This window comes from Pistacia vera, unplaced genomic scaffold, assembly GCF_008641045.1.
Source record: "Pistacia vera cultivar Batoury unplaced genomic scaffold, PisVer_v2 Contig1148, whole genome shotgun sequence".
Classification (NCBI taxonomy): Eukaryota; Viridiplantae; Streptophyta; class Magnoliopsida; order Sapindales; family Anacardiaceae; genus Pistacia; species Pistacia vera.
In genome coordinates, this window is record NW_022195191.1 from 12,578 (window position 1) to 32,036 (window position 19,459).

The 19,459-nt window shown below is 36.8% G+C and overlaps 3 protein-coding genes and 1 pseudogene across 4 annotated transcripts; all 4 read left to right on the top strand.

The window, feature by feature from the left end:
• Nucleotides 1–988: 988 nt before the first annotated feature.
• On the top strand, nt 989–4,125 carry LOC116146086. Its single transcript, XM_031431502.1, has 5 exons — nt 989–1,383; nt 1,836–1,935; nt 2,029–2,128; nt 2,426–2,492; nt 3,734–4,125. Exons 1-5 carry the CDS (start codon nt 1,188–1,190, stop codon nt 4,123–4,125), a joined length of 855 nt encoding a protein of 284 aa, XP_031287362.1. The 5' UTR covers nt 989–1,187.
• Nucleotides 4,126–8,438: 4,313 nt separating this feature from the next.
• Nucleotides 8,439–12,362, top strand: LOC116146193. 2 transcript variants are annotated; one of them, XM_031431606.1, is made up of 5 exons: nt 8,439–8,571; nt 9,677–10,048; nt 10,215–10,306; nt 10,558–11,031; nt 11,169–12,362. In XM_031431606.1, the coding sequence occupies exons 2-5, from the start codon at nt 9,683–9,685 to the stop codon at nt 12,121–12,123; spliced, it is 1,887 nt and encodes a 628-aa protein (XP_031287466.1). In that variant the 5' UTR covers nt 8,439–8,571; nt 9,677–9,682; the 3' UTR covers nt 12,124–12,362. The 2 variants fall into 2 exon arrangements, with proteins under 2 accessions (XP_031287466.1, XP_031287472.1); XM_031431612.1 differs by having other exon boundaries at nt 8,448–8,571; nt 9,674–10,048.
• A 740-nt stretch (nt 12,363–13,102) lies between these two features.
• Nucleotides 13,103–15,782, top strand: LOC116146210. The gene is made up of 4 exons (XM_031431615.1): nt 13,103–13,468; nt 13,635–13,726; nt 13,978–14,451; nt 14,589–15,782. Exons 1-4 carry the CDS (start codon nt 13,103–13,105, stop codon nt 15,541–15,543), a joined length of 1,887 nt encoding a protein of 628 aa, XP_031287475.1. The 3' UTR covers nt 15,544–15,782.
• Nucleotides 15,783–16,005: 223 nt separating this feature from the next.
• LOC116146097 lies at nt 16,006–16,790 on the top strand (annotated as a pseudogene).
• Nucleotides 16,791–19,459: the final 2,669 nt, after the last annotated feature.

Consider the following 19,459-nt stretch of genomic DNA (forward strand, 5'->3'; position numbering starts at 1 on the left):
AATGAGCAAGGATATTGTGATCGTCAAAACGAGGCAGAATATGGCCGAACTGGAGAAGGATCGAGTCAACCACAACAAAGTATTATAGACAACATGAGGACTGTATAGGATAACATAACGAATGCACTGTGGGCAGCACAGTGGATCATGTCATAGTTGTTAATGGAGTATACGTGTAATAATGATTGTAAGGGTTGATAATTAGTACTTTTATCATATATGTATTAATGTGATATTTTTAAACAGTTGGATTAGTACTTGAAATTAATATGGGTTTTTGTTTTTTAATATTTACGGGTGACAAAATTACCAATAAAATATTTAGTATTATTAAAATGTAAATTGATAAGTTATATATATAATAATACATTATTTTAACAAAATGCAACAAAATATTATATTAATAAATCATTTATAGAAAAAAAATATTAATCAAATATTCAACACAAATATCAAGGTCAAAAAACTCTACCAAACACATATTCTACAAATCATATTCTCGTAATCATAACCCTATCCAACTATCCAATACTATCCTCAAAATCCTATCCAAAATAATAAACCAAACGCACCCAATATTTTTTTGTGATTTTATTCATCCATTAAAACTATTTTAAATAAATAAAAATTAATTAAAAAAGTTAGTCTGTAATACTTTTCAAGAATTCCTCAAATTTTAGATAGATAATTTTGAATTAAATCATCAATTTGTTATTTTTATCTTCATAATTTTTTTTTAATTTTTTTTTGCAACAATATTTATCGGTAAAATAAAACCATACCCAAATAGAAAAGAAAAAAAAAGAAAACCACTTATTAAACCAGCGTATAAAGCACGGGATAATAAACAAAAAAGGAACCCACGTGTGGGTGTAGAAAGAGCGAGTAGGGAAATAAACGCGTACAGTTAATCCCGCCCATATCTCCAAAAATAACAAAAATAAAATCGCGCTCACAACGGTCTCTTCCCGAAACAAGTAAAGAAACAAACAAAGCTCAGGTGGTCTGTCAGCAAATCTTTGCTGTTTGTTGAGGGAGAAAAAAAACCCTAGAAACTTACATTCCCATAACAGTTCTCTTTGTTCAATTCCAAAACAAACAGCCCGAACTTCATTTCTAATTGTTTTAAGAAACAAAGACAAAAACAAATAAAGAAAGTCGTAACTGATACAGAGTGCGTAGTGCTAATGGTGCGCGCTTTGGTAGAGCGACGATGCGTGGATTCGGTGACGATTAACGACGGTGATGATCATGATCGCGATTTTTATGAGTCTGATGATGATTATGATTATGAAGGTTGTGTTGGACGGAAGCTAACGTATATTAGGCTTCCTCAGACTCAGCTCAGTCTCTCTGTTTTGAAGCTCGACGGTTCTTTCTTCGGTTCGTAACTTTTCGTTTTAATATTTCTCTAATGTTGTTGTTTCGTGCGTGTTTTTATTTTCTGAAAGGCTTGTTTGGAAAAGTTGTGTATTTCATGGAAATCACTTTAAATGAATGCATTTGAAAGTTCTTTTTGGAAAAGGCACCAAAATTGGATGCTTCTCCAAAAAACACTTGGATGATTTTTAATTTTAATTTTTATTTAAGTCTTTTCATCTGTTTTGATTATTTGGCTATATTAATGCGCTTCCGACAACGCATCCTTAGGGAAACTTTTTTGAAAATTAGAAGCTGAAAATGGCATATGTTTGAGTGGAGAAGGAAATTTGTTATATAATTGTTATTATTGAAGTTATTTCAAATACAAATTGTGAGATTTTTGTCAAAGAGAGAAGAATTTTTGAGTGTTTGGCGTTGAGTTGTTTGAATTTGACAGAGAATTTTGTTTGCAGATGTGCATGTTGCGAGGAATGTTACAGTGGCGGAGCTTAAAGAAGCCGTAGAGGAAGTTTTTGCTTTGTCCCCAAGGGACAGTCAAGGAAAAATTTCATGGTAAAAGTTGATTAATTGACTATTTTCTGATTACATATATGTAGCTTTGATGAATTGTGTTGATTTATTTATTTTTTAATTTGATGAGCTCAGGATGCATGTTTGGGGACACTTTTGCTTATCCTATGAAGGTCAAAAGTTGGTTAATGACAAAGCTCGAATTCAGGATTTTCGGATCAAGGATGGCGATCAGGTTTGTCTCACTCTTTGATGCTTTAAGGAATTGTTGATTTTTACCTTTCTACCATATCATGGTTCGTTTGGAGCTTGATATTAGGAGTTAGCATAACTTTAAGATGATAACACATTTACATATTCGAAGATACCCTTGGATGATAATAATGTGGGTTATCTTCACTAGGAATAGGGATATATGTATGTTGGAAGTTCAAAATCTGACTATTGTGTTGGGAAACAATTGTTGACTATAAGCTCCATTTGTTAAATGAACATGTTAACTTGTTCCTGTTATATTCTTTTGTTATGACAGATTGACTCTGAAAATATGATCACAGACTACAGTTCTGGATTATTTGTAGCATTAGTAGTAGCTCAAAGTTAATTGGCAGAGACTTGAGACACAAAGGTCCTTGATAGAGAAGTAATTTGGCATGTGCTAAACGTTGTTTTATAAAATTTGAGCTTCCAAATGCATGTGTGAGTGCGACATCAGGTTCTTAATCCTTTCTGGCCTGTAAAGTTGGTTATTGCAAATTTAAGTAAATCTACGTACTACGTTCACATGTATATTAATATGAGTAACAGTTCATCATTTGCATTAGGAGCAATTGCTAAGGCCATAATCTTTTTTCTATGCTACTCACATGAAGTTTTTTTCTGTGGTTTTTGGTAATTAAGCAATCATTTGACATTAACTTGATAAACTCTGGTTCTCCATTCCATACTTTGTAAGATAATCTTCTGATACATCATAAACTACTGAGCTAGATCTCCCTGTTTCTGATTGCCAAGTGGCTTTTCTTTGTAAGCCTTCAACTTCTACTTCTTTGACCTCCCCTCTGCATTCCAAGAACCTGGAAAACAATATTCTTTTACCCATTAGAAAGATTTCAAATGTGAATGGAAGTTCGTACATCTGCATCCTTGCTATGTTTTTTTGGTTTTCATGCATTCTTTGTGGGGGATTCCTGTATTATCTTTTTTATTTTATTTTTTTCCAGTATTTCAGTAGCTGCTTACAAATCTCTCTATTTTTTTTCTGTTTTGGCATCTGCAGCTTCAATTTGTTAGGCATATGTCTATCGACTACTTACATTCAAAAAGACCGTCTAGAACCCAGAGTGTTGTTTCCACCCAGCATTCAATGTAAGAATCTCTGTTTGGTTTTTACAATGGTTAACTTAACCATGCATGTTCATCATTAGAAGAAGCTTTGTGTTTTCACCATTGTGTATAAGTCACAGCTTGTTTAGGAATATTTTCTTAGATGAAGGTTAAAAGAGCTTATAAGAAAAAACAAGATAACAAACTTAGTAAACAGATCTGAAACAAATAGCTCTAACCTTTTTCCCTCTTAAACTCTTATAGCTCGTTCCTCTAGTTTGAGATTAGCATGGTTGAGTATTGCAGGATATAAACGTACCCAAAGTAGATAATGCTCTTAATTATTTAAATGTTAGAGAAGTAAAAGTATGAGACAAAAGTTTGTTGTGGATAATGAAGACAATTCAAACTGGTTGATTCTGGTTAGCTGTGAGGCCAACATCCCTCTCTTGATTATCTTGTTAACAATTATTTGAAATATCCATTCATTTTCTACATTCTGCTTATTGAGAAGTGGAACTGAAAGCTTTTTATATAAGGTCATCATCAGGATCAGATGCTCTTGAAGAGATGAGACATACTTATCTTGCTGATAAAGAAAATTATTTAGAAAATCAAGAAGTAAGCTCATCATCAGGATCACATGGTTGTGGAGAGAAGAGACATCCTGGTCTCGCTTATGAAGATAGTTTACGAAATCAAGAGGACAGCTACAACTACTATAATTATGAACATGTGGAGGAAATGCCTGCGCCAGAGTTCAAGTTGGCTCACTTCCTAAGAGGGTGGTTGTCATACACCAGATTGTGGGGTGTTTCAAGAAGGACATCAGAAGGCAAGAGCCGTCCTTCCAGATTCGCTCGACATCGCTTAGCAGGTGCACACAGCAATATGGTACAGCTTTGACTCTAATTAGGCATGGTTGTAGAACTTAGTAGGCCAGAGTCAGATGATACATCTAATACATGTCGAGCTTTCCAATGTAAGGTGTGCCCTTGGGCCACATTTTGTTTTAGAACATATTATACATCAAGTTCTCTCAAGTAGGCTATTCAAGTTTATCCAATGCAAAAAGTTTGTTCACTTGGCGCAGGAGTTGGGAAACTCAGAACTAGTTCACTTTACATGTTTTTCGGCTCTGTTTATCTGATGTTAGATGTTCACTGAAAGTAGTCGTTTATTTTGTTCGATCCATCTTTCCTTTTTGCCGGGCGAAATTTTGGGATTTGGGAGTGCTGAGGATATTCATATTCTTATATTCAGTGTTCTTGGCTGGTTTAGCATTCCTGAATTTATGACTAATCTTTCATTCTATGAAACGTGCACCAAGTTCTTTTTATTAATAGATGTTTTCATCTCCCTTTCCTGTGCTGTGGATGGCTGAATGCTCATCTTGTCTTCTACGTGCTAATGGTTTTGTGCGAATATAGATGTATTAAAACTCTCCATTCTTATAATGAAAAATTTGTCCACACGCCTCACCCTCTCTTGACCAAAAGCTTACACTATCTGCTCGCATTAACTAAACTTTTTCTTTTTCTTCTGTTACAAAATCTTTCCCTTTCTTACACAACTCATCTCTGTTTTAAAACTTGGACTGGACTGGACCGATCAGGACCTTGTAGTCTCTTCGGTCCGGTTCAGATTTTAGGGGGTTTTGTTATATTTCAAATTTATAGGGAATTGGGGGGTGTTCAACATTTCAAAACTTTAGGGACTAATTGAATTTTTGGGTATCTTCAAAGTAAATTAAAATTTTGGGGACTAATTTAAAATTTATTTGGGGGTTTTTAAATATACTTAAATTTAAGGGCTTAATTTATAATTTTTAAAAATATTTTTGTTACTGACGTCACCAATCCAATTGTTGGATTGGTCAACCCGTGACTTGATCAACTAATCGGGTTTTGCAACGAGTCGGTTTTTAAAACAATACAACTGACAACTTCAATGCGTTTAGTTGAAATCATTTCCCACACACTAATGTTAGATTGGTTTTTATATCTAATTAATATTTGTAATACTACATACAGAATGGATCTAAACCAAAATTGATTTGAGGAGTAAACCTAAACCTAATACATATTTAATAAATTTTACAAATTATAAGGTGTTTTTTAAAATTGAAATAATTATTTATGTGGCCTTATTTTAAGAGTCAAATTAAAGACAGTCCATCTCTAATTATCTTTGTAAGTAAGACCTTTGACACAGAGTTAGGACGATTTTGCCCTTCTCCTTCAATTTAATTAATTCACTTCTTTCTTTCTCCTCTTTTTTCTTTAAATTTATGTTTTTTTTTTTTATCATTTTTATATATTTAGGATAATATTATGTTCATATGTGTTTAATATAAGTGAGACATTGCATATTTAGGGGGGAAAAAACCCACTTTCTCATATTTGAATCATAAATCTGATTTCTAGAAAAATTGCAAAATCTTAAGTCGCTCTCTTCTAGTTGCTCGAGTGGGTTATAATGGTATTAACCTTGCTCGAGTAAGTCTTCTTAATATTTTATATGGGTTATATTAATATGTGTACACTTGAACAAGGTTAATATCATTATACCCCCACTTGAGCGATTGAACTCGAGCAACTTGAGTGACTAGGTGCAAACAATTTAAGTTTATTCAAATTTGTTCGGGTTTGATAATCATTTTTCAGGAAAAAACTGAATTTTCAACCTAATTTGAATTAACACGATTTTTTTTTTTTTTGTTTTAAACATGTTTCTACATTTTATGTACCTTTTAATGCTAAATTCTCTCAAAAAACAAACCAAAAATCCATAATATTTACATTTCAATCTTAAATCGAAAACTTTTTTTTTTTTTCATTTTAATGAAAATATATAAGTGTGTTTGTTTTATTATTTTGAGTAGTATTTTTGAAATATTGTTGTTAAGTTGAGTTGAGTTATTATTACGAGGTAAGATTGAAAATTAACAAAAAAAAAACCTATAGGTTTGTTAATTTAGCTAAACACCCCTAATAATAAAAAGTTTATAAATTAACAAAAATACCCCTTATCCACCCATAGTTGCTAGATTTCGGTCACCACCATCGGAATCAGGTAGGAATCTAGTATCATTCCACACAATCGGCCAGATCTGGCTAGTCATGCGCTGCTATGGTCTTTTCCGGCCAAATTCACCACGAATCTAGTTAGAAGATGCCAAATCTACAGTCGAATCAGGCCTGGTTGTCAACGACGGACAAATATATGGTTGTCATTGATGGTCAATGACGGCCATATATTAGCCATCATTGACGGCCAGATGTGGTTAAAGATCTGACATTTTTTGGTCAGATCCACTTTTCTAGATCGGCGCACTACCAGCTGGATCTACGCCAGATTCCGAAAATCTGACAAATGTGGTTGGGTGGGAGTGTTTTTGTCAATTTATAAAACTTTTTGTTGGAGGTGTTTAGTTAAATTAACAAACCTATGGGGGTTTAAGGTAGTTAAATATTATAGGATATGATTTTAAGAATAGGAAAACAAACTGCAATTTTTTTAGGATAGAAATAGAGTATTTTTAAAAAACAGGAAACAAACGCAACCGATATTTTTGTGATTAAGTGTGATTGTGTGAAGGATAAAATAAAAGTACCCAAAATTCTCATAAGAAATCTTACTTAAAAATTTATTTAAAAGCTAGTTATTTTTTAATATGATATTTTGAAAAGGTCAATTAAATAAATTTCCCTTGAAAATTAGCCCTTCTGTTTATATAGACCTGGCAAAACGAGTAGGTGGGTCGGGTACGGGTCGGGTCTCACGGGTATAGGCCTAAAACAGGTCGATTTAAACGGACCCGCACCCTACCCTATACAAGTATGGGCGGACCCGCGGGTGCTCATACTGTTCACTCTAGTTTTAGTTTTTTGCAGTTACACCCCCAAATCTTCATTTTTGAGCAAAATTTGTCACCAACCAAACAGAAAAAAGAAACCCACGTTTTCTCCCAAGTTTTCTCACCAGCCAAACAGAAACCCAGAACCTAACAAAGAAAAAGATTAAAAAACTTTATTGATTGTCCTTTCATTCCTCCTCATCAACCAAATAAACCCACATAAAAAAATCTGAAAAAAGAAAAAATTTACAGAAGAAAAGCAACAGTTTGAGAATGAATTGACTCTACAAACAAGCAAAGATTGAACAGATTTGAGTATCCTCTTTTACTGTTTAGTTTTTGAAACTTCTGCCGTAGATTCTCCACTCTTCAGTCTTCATCCCAATCAAAACCTAACTCTGACTTTAATCACCTCCACTTCCACCCACTTCCACTCTCCACGTCCCACATGCCACCTGCTGCCCATACCTCATCACTGATCACTGCCACGAATATCAACTTTTGAGTTCCGCCTTTCTCTTCACAGATATAATACAAGAGACATACAAAAATACAGCTCAGATTATACACAACTATCGATGATGTCTGAAGGTAAAAGAACGGAGCCAGAGAAGAGGAAACTAGGGCAAAACGACGACGGCGAATCCGGGTCACAAAAAAAGGCGCGAGAAGTTAATGGAGAAGGGATGACTGTGACAGAGGAGAAGCGAAACGAAGACAGGAGAAACGGCGACGATGAGTTTGAGAGGAGAAGTGGCGACGATGAGTTTGAGAGAGTTAGGGATTTCGTGATTTGGGGCAAAAACATGGCTAAACCCCAATTTAGAATTTAGGGTATCCCTGCAAAATGAAAAGGGGAAAAACAAACGGGTGCCTGCGGGCACCCATGGGTGTACCCGCTTAACCTGTTGGAAAACTAGTTGGGCCAAGTACGGGTAGAAGAAAAACGGGTCTAATATTGAAGACTCACACCCTATATTTTTTATCCGAGTTTAGGGTCAACCTGCGGGTCCCGACCCATTTTGTCAGGTCTATGTTTATATACCTGAAAGAATAAAACTATATATAATAACCAATGTGTACTAATCTAAGTACTAATATTGAAAATTTGAAATTTTATCTAAAAAAATTTAAATTTTTAATGTTAGAACTTGGATTACTACATATAGCATTATTCATACTGAAAATGGAAAAAAGTTTGTTGAATTCGGCCGTATTGTGCATTATTCTAGGCTATATGTATGTGTTAAATAACCGCAACTATCTATGACACGTGAAGAGTAGGATATTATTAACTGACGTGGCGAACACTCGACACAGACAGCACCAAATATTGCATATTCCCTCACGTAACGGTTCTCTTCTTTATCTCATTCCTCGTCTCGGTGATTATTTGTCGTTTTCTCCGAAACAAAATCAATAATAATAACAGACTTCGTTCTAGGGTTCACTTCGAATTTGGAAACTTCACTTGGAAATTCTTCTCTCAATCGGTGAGTTAATGATACTTGCTTTCTCTTGCTGCGTTTGTTTCCCGAGAAAATAATTAATTAAAAGCTTTTATTTTGTTCTTCAAACTGATTTTATTTTATTTTATTTTTTTTAATTTCTGTGCTTAAAAATGTGCTGGTACTTTAACATGACTGTGTGATCGTTTTTATATAGATATCAGTCTGGTGAATGAGTATTGATTGAACAACGTGCTTTCTCGGATGATTTTTTTTTTTTTTTTGGTTCTACAGGACTGCAGGATGTTTTTCTGTTTCTTTTTCGAACCAAGGATATCTGTTTCTGATAAGAACAGACTTCGGGAGAATTAGATGAAAATTATGGGGTCATTTAGTTAATTATCTAAACTTAATTTTCAAAACTTAATATACAACTTAAAAAATATATGTTACCTCTAAATTTTTTAATATTCGAATTTGTGTGATACGGTATTCAAAAATTTATTTTCAGAGAACAATTTTTGAAAACCTAGAGTGACTTTTTTTTTTTTTTTTTTTCTATAAGTTTATTTTAAAATAACCTTTTTGATAAACAAAGTTGTATCATAATCAGTTGCTGATCGATAAATCGGTTTCTTTCAGTTTTTGTTAATAGATGGGTGTTTTTCTTTACGGTGGAGCCCTGGAAGCAGGGTGGTGTTAATTTTGAAGGTTAAGTTAAATGGCTTAAATTTGTATCTTTGGTCTTTATATCAAAAACTTTTTTTGTGTTCTAGAGGGATTGGGAGGGTGAAGTTCAAGGAATGATATGTTTTAGACTGAATTAATTGGATATTATTATTATTATTTTGTTAGTGATTATTTGTGCGAAGTGGAAGTTTTAATGACTTGGTAACAGTTCTAGTTGGTTCTGTCAACTTCCACAAAACTGGAAATTATAATAATGATTCGATCTTTGTATGCACAAGGGTCTCGTGAGGTGTAATTAAGGCTTTACTTTAATTGGTGAGGATGGAATGGGTATTCTGTTGTGTTACATTCTCGGAATGTTAGTTTTTTAAATGTATTTTATTGGTTGCCACTGTTCTATTAGGGTGTTTAATGAATTCTTAACTTCTTGCTTGTTCTTTGTACTATACTGTTTTAGCAGTGGAAGATGGCTGAACAGATTGGAATAACCAAGCCAGCAGCTTCATTTGAGTATGAACTTTTAGAAGGGGATCCTGATCACGTTAGAACTGTTGTAGCTACTCCTTCTCAGGCTAAGCCTTGGTTTGAGCCTGATTCGGTGAAACTTAAGCATAGGATTGGAAGAGGTCCCTTTGGTGATGTTTGGTTGGCGACTCATCATCAGTCAGCTGATGATTTTGATGAGTATCATGAAGTGGCTGTAAAGATGTTGCATCCACTGAAGGAAGACTGTACAAAAACTTTTATTGATAAATTCGGGGAGTTGTTTCTGAAGTTTAGAGAACTTCCAGGTGTTTGTTGGTTGCATGGTATTTCAGTCATAAATGGAAAGGTGAAATCTTGAAAATGTTTATATTTTTTTCACATGCTTTGGGTGTTTATGGTTTTAAGGTTTTTAGTGGACCATTTTAGCTCTCCTTTATCTGTCTTTTGGTTACAATAGTTTCCTTATTGTTTTATGATATTATCTATCTATTTACTGTTTGATGTCTTGGCAGGTTTGCATTGCCATGAAATTTTATGAGGGATCTGTTGGTGATCGAATAGCTCAACTGAAAGGAGGCAAGCTTCCATTGCCTGACATCTTAAGGTGTTATATTTATCTTCTGGAAGTTTATAATCTACTTTCTTTCTTTTCACCTTATTATTTTTCTTAGCTGAAAATGGGTATTGGAAAAGGTCGGTAACACCCTTAACCAAGCAGCCCCCATTCTAGGTTCCTTGATAGTTATAAGGCTGTGTCCTGATAGATATAAGGCTGTATGACTGCTTTGCCTGTTTGGCGCAGTCATTGTTGTCGATAAAACAATGCATATCCTCTGAAGATGCAAATGTTTACAGGTATGGGATCCAGTTGTCAAAAGGAATCTTGGGGTTGCACTCTATTGGACTGCTGGTTTTGAATTTGAAGCCTTCAAATTTCTTGCTTAATGAAAATGACCAACTCATCCTGGGAGATCTTGGGTTGCCATATCTACTTCTTGGATTTCCATTGTCTGATTCTGATGTGGCTCTCAGACTTGGAACCCCAAACTACATGGCCCCAGAACAGTGGGAACCAGAAGTGAGGGGTCCTATAACTTTGGAGACGGATTCTTGGGGTTTTGGATGTAGCATAGTGGAGATGTTGACTGGTGTCCAGCCCTGGTTTGGGAAATCAATTGACGAAATATATCATTCGGTAGTTATTAAGCAAGAAAAACCATATATTCCAAGTGGCCTGCCCCCTGCCGTGGAGAATGTTCTTAAGGGTTGCTTTGAGTATGATCTCCGTAATCGTCCTCTAATGGCAGATATCTTGCATGTCTTTGAAAGGTATTTTCTGATTTGTATAGTTTCTGTTATTGCAATATCCATTAAGATCCTAAGAACATTAGTCTTTTGCAAATATTTTATTTTGATATTCTACTTTTTCTTGTTTGTATTGTGATAAATTTCTTCTGAACTTGCAGCTCGCAGAATGCTGTTTACAGTGATGGAGAATGGAGTGGTATAGGAAGCAGAGTACTTATGGAAAAACCGGGTGTTAAAGGCTATACTTCTTGGTATCTTTTGAAGGATCATCTCCAAGTGGGTGACTCAGTCCGTTCAAGAAAGCCGCTCAATGGACGTAGGCCTCAGAGAATGGATGTTCCTGAGGGAACTGTGGTTGGTCTGGATACTGATACAGAGAGGAGTGGTTTTGTTCTGGTTAAAATCCCTTCAATGCACAATCCTCTAAAAGTGCAGGAGTCGACTCTCGAGAGGGTTTCATCTGGCTTTGCTGTGGGGGATTGGGTGCAGTTAAAGGATGAAAACAACAAGCATTCTACTGTTGGAATTCTGCACTCTGTGCAACGTGATGGAAGAGTCGCAGCTGGATTCATAGGGTTGGAGACTCTTTGGACGGGAAATGCTTCTGAGATTCAAATGGCCAAGGCTTATTATGTGGGGCAATTTGTGAGGCTCAAAGCAAATGTGTTCACTCCCAGGTTTGAATGGCCTCTTAAGAGTGAAGGAGAATGGGCCACTGGGAGGATCTCGCAAGTACTTCCAAATGGTTGTCTCATTGTAGGATTCCCAGGAAGGTTTGTGTTTGGACAGGAATCGAACAACTCCCTGGCAGATCCTGCAGAAGTGGAACTGGTGTCTTTTGAAACTTGTCCGGGCATGGTGGAGAAGTATCAACATATTGAAGATTACCACTGGTCTGTGAGGCCACTTGCGATTGCGCTGAGTTTATTCACAGCCATGAAGTTTGGCTTGTTTGTTGGACGAAGTGTCAGTTCAAAACTGAAAAAGCGTAGGAGTTCCACCAGAGGCGACAGCCAGGATGGCCCTGCCGGCAGCAATGCAGCTTGGCTTCCATCACCGGTTGCAAACATCATTTTCAGAGAAGGAAACCCTCCCACTGCTGCTGCTAGGTAAATTCAATTTGGGTAAGTTTGATAAATTTGATGTGAAGTACACTATGATCTCTGGGTGTTTTCACATTCATAATTGGGATGATATCATAAGGTCACATGGATGAAGTTATTCGCTGCTGTTAAAGCAGAAAAAACATATTTTGCCATTGATCATGAGACAACGATGTACATATGTATATAAAAGATTTTAAATATCAATAATATTAGATATCCTAAAAGTTATCTAGAATTTCTTATCTTAAGTGATGTGTCATCTTATGTGATGATGAGATGTAAATAAATAGATGATTTAGTGGATGACGTGGCAATGCCAAATAGGATGACACGTCATTTGGGATATGCAATATACAGTGGTGATAATTTTTATTAAATTAATTGAAAGAGTTGTTGGTTTTGTCTCTCTTAACACTCAAAAGTCTCTTTCTTTACCCCACAAAAGAAAAAAGAAATAACCTGTTAAATCCACCCTTTCTTCCCTCCTTTTCTCTCTAAATTTGCTGCTCTTTCCCTCCCATTCCCTCTTTCACAATCACCAAACCCCTCCGCTTCCGCCCCTTCGTTGTGCCACACAACCTTTCAACTATGAATCCAAACTCTGCTACAAACACCTTAAATCCACTTCTCTCAAAATTGTCATTAGTGGCTCTGGCAACTGCGAACAGTTTCTCTCCAAAACCTTTTCCTGCCAAAATCTAGGTCTCTTTGTTCACTCTCGCTGAGACTGTAGTCCCCTGTGGTGCTCAACAATTTAACGCTTGATTCTACTCCCACATTCATGACCTTAGTGGTCAGGGTCTCGTGAGGTGTAATTAAGGCTTTACTTTAATTGGTGAGGATGGAATGGGTATTCTGTTGTGTTACATTCTCGGAATGTTAGTTTTTTAAATGTATTTTATTGGTTGCCACTGTTCTATTAGGGTGTTTAATGAATTCTTAACTTCTTGCTTGTTCTCTGTACTATACTGCTTTAGCAGTAGAAGATGGCTGAACAGATTGGAGTAACCAAGCCAGCAGCTTCATTTGAGTATGAACTTTTAGAAGGGGATCCAGATCAGGTTAGAACTGTTGTAGCTACTCCTTCTCAGGCTAAGCCTTGGTTTGAGCCTGATTCGTTGAAACTTAAGCATAGGATTGGAAGAGGTCCCTTTGGTGATGTTTGGCTGGCAACTCATCATCAGTCAGCTGATGATTTTGATGAGTATCATGAAGTAGCTGTAAAGATGTTGCATCCACTGAAGGAAGACTGTACAAAAACTTTTATTGATAAATTCGGGGAGTTGTTTCTGAAGTTTAGAGAACTTCCAGGTGTTTGTTGGTTGCATGGTATTTCAGTCATAAATGGAAAGGTGAAATCTTGAAAATGTTTATATTTTTTTCACATGCTTTGGGTGTTTATGGTTTTAAGGTTTTTAGTGGACCATTTTAGCTCTCCTTTATCTGTCTTTTGGTTACAATAGTTTCCTTATTGTTTTATGATATTATCTATCTATTTACTGTTTGATGTCTTGGCAGGTTTGCATTGCCATGAAATTTTATGAGGGATCTGTTGGTGATCGAATAGCTCAACTGAAAGGAGGCAAGCTTCCATTGCCTGACATCTTAAGGTGTTATATTTATCTTCTGGAAGTTTATAATCTACTTTCTTTCTTTTCACCTTATTATTTTTCTTAGCTGAAAATGGGTATTGGAAAAGGTCGGTAACACCCTTAACCAAGCAGCCCCCATTCTAGGTTCCTTGATAGTTATAAGGCTGTGTCCTGATAGATATAAGGCTGTATGACTGCTTTGCCTGTTTGGCGCAGTCATTGTTGTCGATAAAACAATGCATATCCTCTGAAGATGCAAATGTTTACAGGTATGGGATCCAGTTGTCAAAAGGAATCTTGGGGTTGCACTCTATTGGACTGCTGGTTTTGAATTTGAAGCCTTCAAATTTCTTGCTTAATGAAAATGACCAACTCATCCTGGGAGATCTTGGGTTGCCATATCTACTTCTTGGATTTCCATTGTCTGATTCTGATGTGGCTCTCAGACTTGGAACCCCAAACTACATGGCCCCAGAACAGTGGGAACCAGAAGTGAGGGGTCCTATAACTTTGGAGACGGATTCTTGGGGTTTTGGATGTAGCATAGTGGAGATGTTGACTGGTGTCCAGCCCTGGTTTGGGAAATCAATTGACGAAATATATCATTCGGTAGTTATTAAGCAAGAAAAACCATATATTCCAAGTGGCCTGCCCCCTGCCGTGGAGAATGTTCTTAAGGGTTGCTTTGAGTATGATCTCCGTAATCGTCCTCTAATGGCAGATATCTTGCATGTCTTTGAAAGGTATTTTCTGATTTGTATAGTTTCTGTTATTGCAATATCCATTAAGATCCTAAGAACATTAGTCTTTTGCAAATATTTTATTTTGATATTCTACTTTTTCTTGTTTGTATTGTGATAAATTTCTTCTGAACTTGCAGCTCGCAGAATGCTGTTTACAGTGATGGAGAATGGAGTGGTATAGGAAGCAGAGTACTTATGGAAAAACCGGGTGTTAAAGGCTATACTTCTTGGTATCTTTTGAAGGATCATCTCCAAGTGGGTGACTCAGTCCGTTCAAGAAAGCCGCTCAATGGACGTAGGCCTCAGAGAATGGATGTTCCTGAGGGAACTGTGGTTGGTCTGGATACTGATACAGAGAGGAGTGGTTTTGTTCTGGTTAAAATCCCTTCAATGCACAATCCTCTAAAAGTGCAGGAGTCGACTCTCGAGAGGGTTTCATCTGGCTTTGCTGTGGGGGATTGGGTGCAGTTAAAGGATGAAAACAACAAGCATTCTACTGTTGGAATTCTGCACTCTGTGCAACGTGATGGAAGAGTCGCAGCTGGATTCATAGGGTTGGAGACTCTTTGGACGGGAAATGCTTCTGAGATTCAAATGGCCAAGGCTTATTATGTGGGGCAATTTGTGAGGCTCAAAGCAAATGTGTTCACTCCCAGGTTTGAATGGCCTCTTAAGAGTGAAGGAGAATGGGCCACTGGGAGGATCTCGCAAGTACTTCCAAATGGTTGTCTCATTGTAGGATTCCCAGGAAGGTTTGTGTTTGGACAGGAATCGAACAACTCCCTGGCAGATCCTGCAGAAGTGGAACTGGTGTCTTTTGAAACTTGTCCGGGCATGGTGGAGAAGTATCAACATATTGAAGATTACCACTGGTCTGTGAGGCCACTTGCGATTGCGCTGAGTTTATTCACAGCCATGAAGTTTGGCTTGTTTGTTGGACGAAGTGTCAGTTCAAAACTGAAAAAGCGTAGGAGTTCCACCAGAGGCGACAGCCAGGATGGCCCTGCCGGCAGCAATGCAGCTTGGCTTCCATCACCGGTTGCAAACATCATTTTCAGAGAAGGAAACCCTCCCACTGCTGCTGCTAGGTAAATTCAATTTGGGTAAGTTTGATAAATTTGATGTGAAGTACACTATGATCTCTGGGTGTTTTCACATTCATAATTGGGATGATATCATAAGGTCACATGGATGAAGTTATTCGCTGCTGTTAAAGCAGAAAAAACATATTTTGCCATTGATCATGAGACAACGATGTACATATGTATATAAAAGATTTTAAATATCAATAATATTAGATATCCTAAAAGTTATCTAGAATTTCTTATCTTAAGTGATGTGTCATCTTATGTGATGATGAGATGTAAATAAATAGATGATTTAGTGGATGACGTGGCAATGCCAAATAGGATGACACGTCATTTGGGATATGCAATATACAGTGGTGATAATTTTTATTAAATTAATTGAAAGAGTTGTTGGTTTTGTCTCTCTTAACACTCAAAAGTCTCTTTCTTTACCCCACAAAAGAAAAAAGAAATAACCTGTTAAATCCACCCTTTCTTCCCTCCTTTTCTCTCTAAATTTGCTGCTCTTTCCCTCCCATTCCCTCTTTCACAATCACCAAACCCCTCCGCTTCCGCCCCTTCGTTGTGCCACACAACCTTTCAACTATGAATCCAAACTCTGCTACAAACACCTTAAATCCACTTCTCTCAAAATTGTCATTAGTGGCTCTGGCAACTGCGAACAGTTTCTCTCCAAAACCTTTTCCTGCCAAAATCTAGGTCTCTTTGTTCACTCTCGCTGAGACTGTAGTCCCCTGTGGTGCTCAACAATTTAACGCTTGATTCTACTCCCACATTCATGACCTTTGTTATACTCCCACATTCATGACCTTTGTGAACTTCACCCTGATGTGGTTCTCATTTCAACCTCCATTCTTTTCTTTCCACCGAAAGTGTGCCTAAATCTATCCCATTTCAGTGGTTGAAAAGTACACTTTTCGTTGAAGTTCTTTCTGTTAAAGAGTTCCATGTGAATCTTTTCTTGAAGTATATCTGTCGGAAGAGTTGGGTCCAAGATTTCAGTGGGTATGGCCTCGAGTCTTAGAAGAACTTGTTCGGGCGGTTGCTTCAGGTTTATGCAAAGCAGTTGTTTGTTAATACTAAGGTAGAGGATAGATATTTGAGAAATTTGATGAAGCAGATACTGTAAGAAATGTTCTGCAGAGCAGTCATTTTATAAGCTTCATTGATTTTAGGTAGTACTGTAAACCACTGCTCATGTTTGAGGACTTGAAGACCTTCTTCATCCATCAATATAATGGTGTATGTATCCTGGATCCATCTGAATGGGGTTTTTACGCCAAGAACAAGATCAGGTCTTTGGCAACGTGAGTAGTATTTAAACCTTGCTTGGTACTGTGCACGTTCACTATAACTGTTTCAGGAAGCAATTTTTCTTCTATGTTTAATGACTTTGCCATGGCTTTCGAAGTGAGCTCTGCCACCTTTTCATCTTAATATAGTATTCTTCTGATATATCTCTGTAAATTTGTAATTTGTAATGGTGTTCATACACGACAAAAATAGCAAAACAATCAAATTAACATCAGATATGTAATCTATCGAAGAAACAAATAAAGAATTTGAATGAGCAAAATTTTTAAAAAGTTGATTTATAGATTTATACAATTACTTTTCTATAATATAATTTCTCATTGTACAAACTAGTAAAAGGTTAAGATTCTCAAAGCTATGTACAAAATCTATTTAGAAGTAGGGAAAATATTTTCCTTACCCATTCTTAATTTTATGAGGCTTTTTTTCCCATATTCCTTTTCTTGATAAACTCAAATTTTGTGCCATGGAAGTGGAAGTCGCTCCGATTGAAGAACTCCACAGCCCACCAAAAGCTCTCAAACCTTCCCTCACCTTGTCACAAAAAAAAACCCTTCTCCAAGAAGACGTTTTCTTCGATGAAAAACGCTCAAAACTCTCTTCAAACTTAGCTGTTCTTCGTCTCCATTTCTACAACTTAATTTCCCACTGTGCCCTCTACAGTCTCCCTCAAAGCCAAACCCATCCTTTCGAATGGCATTAGCCGCATCTAGGAGCTTGAAGAGCCCCTGCCTGTGGGTTGCAGCCACTGAATGTGTATCAAAACCAAGTCTTTTATCCAAAATTGATTCAAAGATCAAGGCTTTGGTTAAAAATGAATTTTGGGGTTGGTGAAGATAGTGAGTTTGTTTGTTTGGGTGGGTGGGTTTAAAAATGTGAGGGTTGTTTATGTGTGGAAAAGGTTGAAGTTGGAGTTGGACAGAGCTGGGCCCAAATGCCCAGCTCTAAAACCCGGTCCTAGGACCGGTCTTTGAGAGGACCAGACCTAGGAGGCCTGGTCCCAAAACGGGACCAGGCCTAAGGAGGAGGGCTCGGGCCCTCCACTGGGCCCTCCTCCGGTCCCAGGCCCGGGCCCAAAAAAATTTGTATTTTTTCAATTTAGTCCCTTGTCAAATTACATAAAACCCCCTATTAATATAAATAGATATAAATTACGAGGGCTAAAAAAAATTTTACAAAATTTATAAAAAAAAAATCTTCCAGGTTTAAAAAATTTATAAATTTTACCCCTAAAAATACTAAAAACCCCCTATAAAATTTCGTTTTGCCCCAAAATATAAATAAATTGAGGGGGGAAAATGAAATTGTCCAAGGCCCATGGGACCAGTCTCATGGGCCTGGGACCGGTCCTAAGCCCATGAGTGACTGGTCCCATTTGGGACCAGTCCCAAACGGGCCCAGGCCTGGACCCGCAAGGGACCGATCCCTTGCCCAGCTCTAGAGTTGGATGAGACTAGTTATGGTATGTTATGAGATACTTGGCCGATCTCAGAAGGGACTGGACAAGATGTATGCGTAACATGTAAGGTCACTAAAACAATGTAATAAAATAAAGAATATAAGAGATTTTATAGTAATTCGGCGGTTACGAGAACTAAACCTACATCTATTGTCATATTATTATTGGGGAGTGTTTCAAGGTTGAATGAAATTACAAATGGGAAGCCTGTGAGTATGAACCAACGAGGTTCAGTCCTCGCGACCTATCTACTCTTAGCTCTCTCTAAAAGTCAAGTGCATTTTCCTCTTGAGCTTTACTAATGCCGAGGGCATTTATGACTCTTCTTGTCAAAAAATTTGGAAGATGTTTGAAATCTTTGTTTTGTAGCGAGAAAACATTGAAGAATAAAACATGCTATTGCATTGTCAACTGTTATCATTGTGGATTTTACTCAGTTTGATCCAAAATTGTGAGCTGCATATAGATTGTCAAAGGATAAGCTTTCTCCGTCAGAAGTATGCAGAAGAAATGGTTGATTTAGAGGAACTCAGAGGAAGTTATCCTTGTGATATTGGACATCTATCACTAATCGTAAAAAGAGTCCCTGTCAGATTACATGAGTTTGTTGGATATTGTTTTTTGCGTTTGTCGTCCTACTAATGAACCAGATGTTGCAGCAGCCAAAGACCAGACGCAAGAGGCTTAAGCTGTCGGGCTGATCTGTCTAACCGCGAGGCTCTGACGGCGGCACTTATGGCCGGCGATTGAAGCTCTTGCGTAGGTTAGCCATGGTGGATGGCGCTCGAGAGGAAGGAGGTAAATGAAAAGGAGAGAAAGTGAGGAGGGATGAAAAACTTATTTTTGATTAACGGAATTTTTGCTAATGACAGAGACGTATGTAATAGTTTTCAATTTTCAGTGTTACTTTTCCAATCTCTTAAGGGGCCGGATGATAGTAAGCCTATAATTTTACAATTCTATTTTGGTAATAATTTTTCCCACTCAAGATTGCCTTAATCAACTTTTTCACCTTTCAAATATCACTTTTTCACTCAAAGTTTATATTTCAAAATATCACTTTTTCACTCAAAGTTTATATTCTATTAATATCCAAACCGATTTTAACAGTAAAATTCCTTTGACCAACCATTTGAATCTTCAATCT